The sequence below is a fragment of the Etheostoma spectabile genome, chromosome 24 (assembly GCF_008692095.1).
Source record: "Etheostoma spectabile isolate EspeVRDwgs_2016 chromosome 24, UIUC_Espe_1.0, whole genome shotgun sequence".
Lineage (NCBI taxonomy): Eukaryota > Metazoa > Chordata > Actinopteri > Perciformes > Percidae > Etheostoma > Etheostoma spectabile.
The window spans coordinates 14,284,684-14,291,985 of record NC_045756.1 but is presented as its reverse complement, the minus strand read 5'-3'; the positions used below and the strand labels follow the sequence as shown (position 1 = coordinate 14,291,985).

Here is a 7,302-nt window from a genome sequence, read left to right as displayed (position 1 = left end):
ACTGAGAAACAGACCAGTTCTTTTTTTCTTAAGCCCAGGTCAGACGCTTCTGACATTGTTTGTTGTTCAGGAGCGGCTTGACAAGAGGAATACGACATTTGAAGCCCATGTCCAGGACCCGTCTATGTGGTAACTCCAGCCTCAGTCCAATCCTTGTGAAGCTCCCCCTCATATTTGAGTGGCCTTTTCCTGACAATCCTCTCCAGGCTACGGTCATCCCTGCTGCTTGTGCACCTTTTTCTTCCACACTTTTCCCTTCCATTTAACTTTCTATTAATGTGCCTTGATACGGCACTTTGAGAACATCCAACTTCCTTTGCAATTACCTTTTTGAGGCTTTCCCTCCTTGTGGAGGGTGTCAATGATGGTTTTCTGCACAACTGTCAGGTCAGCAGTCTTCCCCATGATTGTGAATTCCACTGAACCAGACTGAGAGACAAATTAAAGGTTCAGGAACCCTTTGCAGGTGTTTTGGATTAATTAGCTGATTAGAGTGTGATACTTTGAGCCTACAATACTGAACTTTTGCACCATATGCTAATTTTCTGAGATTTTGAATTTGGGGTTTTCATAAGCTGTACGCCATAATCATCTAAATTATATCAAATAAAGGCTTGAAATATCTCACGTTGCATGTAATGAGTCTATATAATATATTAGTTTCATCTTTTAAGTTGAATTACTGAAATGAATGAACTTTTGCACCATATGCTAATTTTTTGAGTTTTACCTGTATTGTAATCGAATGACCTACAGTAAAAAACATTAAGACTGCTTATGACTAGCGGTGGGAGGATATTATGTTATTCATCTGGGAATGTGAATAGCCCGGGCTGTCCAATTAAAAGAGAGAAAATACTGGGACATCTGAAAACTAAAAAACAAGATGTAGTATTCTTGCAGGAAACGCATTGTTGTCCCCAGAGTTGGATAAATTATGTAGGGACTGGGTAGGACACGTGTCCTTCAGTGCGGGATCATCTAAAAGTTGAGGAGTAGCTATATTAATTAATAAAGGCTTACAGTTCAGGCTCAGGAGGGCGATCAAAGATGAGGAGGGCAGAATCATTATAATACTAGCAGAGATGCAAGGACACACTGTGATACTTGCCAATATCTATGCGCCCAATGTTGATCAGCCTAACTTTTTCATAGACTTAGAAAGTAAGTTGCATGATAGTGGACAGTGTTCCATAATTCTGGCAGGAGACTTCAATATTAGATCAAGTCCTAGATCAAGTTCTTGATAAAAGTAAACCAACATTAGTTAGGATACCAGAATCTGTTTTGCTTGTGAAGAGAATGTGTTCATCTATGGGTCTAACTGATGTGTGGAGGCTGAACCATACAACGGACACACTTTCTACTCAGGAGACCACAAAGTAACCCTTTCTAGCTCTCTCCTGCCTGCCACACTGTCCTGTTTAATTGATAGTATTCTGTTAACAGACCATGCCATGGTCAGACTACAAATGACCCCAATATCAGGAAAGATCACAAATGTGGCGTTTTAACTCTACGCGCTATTACAAGATGTGGGATTTAAGGAAGAGCTTTGAGCCCAGATTAGGCTATATTTAGAGATCAATGTCCCCACAGCTCCCACTGCCATAGCGGCCTGGGAGGCCATGAAGGCCTTTTTAAGGGGTTTATTATTCAATATTCTTCTCATTAGAAGAAGGCCAGTGCTTTTAAACTCAAAGATCTAGAAAGGAGAATGAAGAACACTGAAGCAAAATTAAAAAGGAATTTATCTAAATCTATTTTTAAAAGAGTTGATCCACTTTAAATATGAATATAATGTTATAATATCCAGAAAATTGTATATCTTCAGGCCCAGGCAGACTATTTTTGAATCAGGTAAATTTTTGGCTAGGTACATTAAACAATAACAGTCAAAATATTCGGTAGCAACTGTGATGACTGGGGATGGGAGACTGGCAACTAAATCTAGGGAAATACATGATGTATTTAAGGAATTTTATATAGATTTGTATATATTTGAAAACACTGCAACAGACATAGAGATAGTGTCCTTTTTTTCAACAAATTAAACCTCCCTAAGCTAAGTGTCTCACAACAGGAGGACTTAGATTTGCCTATTAGTTTACAGGAGATACTTGATGCAATTAAGGCCCACCCATCAGGTAAATCTCCAGGCCAAGACGGGTTTACAGCAGAATTCTTTAAATGTTATGCAGAAGACCTATTGTCATTATTTGAGAATATGCTTGCAGAAGCATTTGAATCTGGCAAATTACCTCCCTCCTTAAACCTAGCAATTATCACACTCATACTTAAAAAAAGAAAGGACTCGACTGATTGTAAAAGCTATCATACAATAAGCTTAATATCTGTTGATTGTAGACTCTCATGTAACATACTTGCAAATAGATAGGATAATACCATTGGGTCACTTATCCATCCTGATCAAGTGGGCTTTATTGGACAAAGAAATTGTACTGATAATGTGAGACGCCTTATAAATATTATATGGTTGGTGCGGGACTCCAACAATCCTACAGCAGCTATCTCACTTGACGCTGAGAAAGCGTTTTGAAGCGTTTTTTTAAAACTTTTGGATTTGGCCAAACATTTCTCAGATGGATAGAGATTCTGTACAAAGACCCGCAGCCGCAGTGAAAACAAATGGACTGATCTCCTCTTATTTACTTGGTAGAGGCACCCAGCAGGGCTCTGCATTATCGCCAGGGCTTTTCTGTCTAGCTCTGGAGCCTCTTGCGACAGCTATTTGCGAGAATCAGAAGATTCAGGAAGTCCACACATAAGCTTCTGCTTTATGCGGACAACATTTTGTGGCTTGCCTCGGACACAGCCAGATCTGTCCCAGCATTACTGGACATTATTGAGTCTTTCTCCAAGATATCAGGGTACAAAGTTAACTGGTCTAAGTCGGAGGCCCTTCCACTGACTTTGTACTGCCCAAAAACTTTATTTCAGGCGGGGTTGTTTCAATGGCCTAGTGAAGGCATAAAATATCTTGGCATTCGCTTCCCTAACCAATTTAATAAAATAATTGAAAATAATTTGGACCCACTTTTTAATAAAATATCATTAAATACAGATAGATGGTCACTACTGTTCTTGTCATTATCCCAAGATTGAACTATTTGCTTCAATGTCTTCCTATTGCAATACCCCAAAAGCATTTCAAAAGGTTCGACCAAATTTGCAAAAAGCTCTTATGGAATGGTAAACATGCAAGGATAAAATTAGAGAGGCTCCAGGTGCCAATCAATAAGGGTGGCATGGGCCTACCCAAATTATCCCTTTACCATTATGCCTTTTGCCTGAGACATTTAGCTCAGTGGACACTGTCACCTGAGCGAGTCCCGCCCCCTGGTTTGAGATTGAACGGAGACTGTTCTCCCCCCTCATCCCTATAAATGCGTTGTCTAGCAATATACCCTCTGTATTAAAATGCCACCCCATCATACCCAACCTCTGTAATGTGTGGAAGAAGTTTTCTAATGCTTTTAATATCAATGTCTATCTTAATATTGATATTTGTTTTTGGACTAACCCAAAGTTACATATTAATAAACATTCCCTCTTATGGAAAGACTGGGTGGAAAAGGGAATTATCACAATAGGAAACCTATATGAGAGGGGTAATATAGTCATTTGAAAGGTTGACTGGTAAATATGATCTGCCCAGAAATGATTTTTGGAAGTATTTACAAATGTGTCACATGTTAGTAACCGTCATAGGGAGCGGAATAGAGCCTCAGCAATCAAACCTTCTCTCTCAGACTACGAAAATAATGGGTTTGGGGCACGAGGCTGCAATCTTTTATGCCATGTTGTCTCAACAGACACTTACCATATCTTATGCAACAATGTTAGCTTGGTCGGCAGATTTGAACATTGATGTCACAAATAAAGAGTGATTGTATTTGTGAAAACACTAAGAGGGTTTCAAGAGACATTAAAATTAGATTATTCCAGTTTAAGAGTGTTAATCGTTTTTACTGGACTCCTACCCGGCTGTTTAGGCTGAAACTGAGGGACAATGCTTACTGCTGGAAGAGCTGCAGCTAGGAAGGGACTCTTCTTCACCTGCTCTGGGAATGTCCCATGATTCAGAACTACTGGCTAAAGATTCATGATCGCATTGAAAACATTACCCGGACCAGCTTGGAACTCTTCCCAAGGCATTATGTTTTTAATAATCCACAAATGACATCGAACAGCGACGTTGTTCAGACCGGTGTAATAACAAATAATAATGAGAAACTGGAAGAACCCAGGTGAGCCCTCTTTCCAGGATTGGAGCATTGAGTTGGCAAAAGGGGCTTCATATGAAAAAATGTCTTTCAACATCATTGACAGGGCAGAAATATATGTGACTAAATGGGGGAAATATGTGCAATACGTTGCTACCAGATGAGAATGTGGTGCTTATAGTAAAACTGTACATTTGGTCCAAGTGTTTTTATTTATTTTTTTAAATATTTTCAATTTGTTTCTGTTATTGTAATTTATTCATTTATCTATATATTTTTTCTTTAAGTTGATTGCTATTACATCTTTTGGATTTCTTTTTTTTTCTTTTTTACTTAAACTGTCATCACTATGGGATATAAGTTAAGATGTCAATGGCAATGCAGACTGCAATGTTGACTGTGGTGTTCAAAATCTCAATAAATTACTAATTGGTCAGTATAAACTGAAGACCCTGGCGAAGCTAAATTGCGCTAAATAAAGCAGTATGTTTCAGCTAACCTCCATGTTTTGATAAGACGAGAGATAATGGGGCCAAAGCGTAGCTGGCACTATTTATTGGAAACATTGGCAAAAAGAACGTCATGGAGCGAACAGAGCTCTGTATGAGCATGAGGGTTGGGCGCCCAGATAGATCAGTGGTAGAACTGGCGCTCTATATAAAGGTTTACTCCTTAACCTTAGCGCAGTGGGCCCAGGTTTGACTCCGACTTGCGGCCCTTTGCTGCATGTTATTCCCCCTCTCTCTCCCGTTTCATGTCTTCAGCTGTCTTGTCAATAAAAGGCCTAAAAAATGACCAAAGAATGATCTTGGTGTGAGGTAAAAGAATATATAAACATATTGGACTCTGGTCACAATTTAGCCCAGTGTGTGTTCCATTTAGGCAAGTTGGATGCAGGATTCCAGATATGGGCAAAGAAAGAAATAAGTAAAGTAGGTGACCTCTTTAAAGAAGAGAGTCTAATGACCTTTGAAGAAATCTCTCTAATGTATGATATCCAAGGATTTTTTTAAATATCTCTAAGTGAGGAACTTTATTTCTTCTATGCAAAACAAATCAGTCAGGATTCCTGAACTCTCACCCTTTACATAAGGTCAAGAAGGGACCACTTTGACATGGGACTGTAGGGCAAGGGATCAAACCATCAACTTTCCAATTGGCAGGCAACCACTCTACTGAGCCACAGGCTTATTTGTATTCAGGTAATTCTCTCTCTCTTAATATAGAGTATGGTCTAGACCTACTCTATCTGTAAAGTGTCCTGAGATAACGTAAGAAGATATGATTTGACACTATAAATAGTTGAATTTAAAAGTTAAAAAATGCTATCAAAATTGTTGGTCTTGGTATCTACTACAGTACTTGATATTATATTGATGCTGATATTGATTGATATTGATAGTAATAATATAATATTATTTTTTGAGGCTATATTAAAGGCTTGTGTTTAAAATAGTTACTGCAGTACAAATTCAAAATACTGGAGAGAGTTGTCTCCCCCGCCCCCTCCTCCCCAGACTTGAAGTTCAAGGAGGTTGCCAGGCTGAGACTGCAGCATCCACAACAATGTTGCTAGACGCTTGTCTCACATAGCCTGACATTACTCCACAGCACAGCGGAGTAGCTAATGTTAGATGCTGGTTCTTTTGGCAGTCATAAAAGCCTGTGCTCACGTGGAGCCCTGTACCCAACTGACAAACTTTTTTAATCTTAGAATTACGGCATGAATCGCTAAAAACACAACAACCACACCGTCCTCTCCATCCAACAGACAGACACACTTCCTTGGCTTAGAATTACAGTAGGAACCGCTAAAAATGCCACAACCTCGCCGTCCTTTTCTACCCAACTAAAATACACACTTTATTGACTTAGAATTACGTGAATAATCGCTAAACACATGCTAACTCTTGGTCCTCTCTTACCTATTCACAGCCCCCTCTCGTCTTAAAATAACTCACAACTGTCAGCTACGGCCGCTGAAAAGGCTACAAGTTGTACACAGCCGTGGCCTGCTGGCCTTGTCCTCTGGTAATGTTAGCAGTTAGCAGGGTTAGCATTGCAGAGTTTGCCAGGACCAGTCTGGATCACTTTACTGGCTGTGTCTCAATTGTTTTTGCGAGTAAGTAAACAACTCAGGCACTATAGCTATACAATTGTTTTAAAAAAAAGTGAATAAATGTGAATGTTGAAATGACATAAAATGCCCGTCCCTTGTAGCCGTGATAAATTAACCTGAAACTAATGCTTATCTGTTTAGGTGGCTGTCCAACTGGGTAGTTGATAACAACTCTTTATTAACTGTGGGAGATCATATGGTTTCTCCATGAAGCTAAATCTAAAGTTCAAACTGCAAATGAATCTGACAAAAAGATCCTGATGGAGAAGTGAAGCTTTGACAAAATGAACAGATATTGATACTCACCCATCATCCTCTCTTCAGTCCCATCCTCTCCTCTCACTCTCTCTGCCCGCAGCTCTGAAAGAGTCACTGTGAATAAGTATCACTACTGACAAAGAATAGCAATCTTTGGCTAAAGCAAATATCCTTTTGTCAACTATCAGTAAAGGTGGATTTTAAACTGGTACAGTAAGTAGATCATGAGTAAAAATTATTTTCTCTAACTATTTTTTTCAAGATCAAAATAAACATTCACTCTTGTGTTAGTTTAGATCTAATTCATCAAATTCATTAAATTCTTGTAATCTAAGGACTTTCTTTCTGTTTTGTTTATTATTACAGTGCTGTGGTAGCCTAGCCACAAAAGTGACTTGAATCACTTTTGGTTCAAAGACCACTTCATTTGTTATATGGAGTAGCTAATGTGACCATTTCAAATGATAGGCCTACATAGTATAATGATATATTAAAGATCCCATGTAGGGCTGCACGATTATGACCAAAATAATAATCACGATTATTTTGATCAATATTTTGATCACGATTATTCTCACGATTATTTGTTGACATTAGCACAGGTGCGTCCTAGAGGAGCTAACAGCTAACAGACACCAACTAGCACCGACTAGCACTGCTGTTGTCTGAAAAACAACA

General features: G+C 38.9%; 1 protein-coding gene across 2 annotated transcripts in view; it reads right to left on the bottom strand.

Annotated features, from left to right (window-relative positions):
- arl6ip6 (ADP-ribosylation factor-like 6 interacting protein 6) overlaps nucleotides 1-7,302 on the bottom strand; it is a 12,685-nt gene that overhangs the window by 3,966 nt on the left and 1,417 nt on the right. For both annotated transcript variants that reach the window (XM_032505947.1, XM_032505946.1), the window contains exon 2: nucleotides 6,673-6,726. In XM_032505947.1, the coding sequence (XP_032361838.1) occupies nucleotides 6,673-6,726 (54 nt within the window). The remainder of the gene's footprint in view (nucleotides 1-6,672; nucleotides 6,727-7,302) is intronic.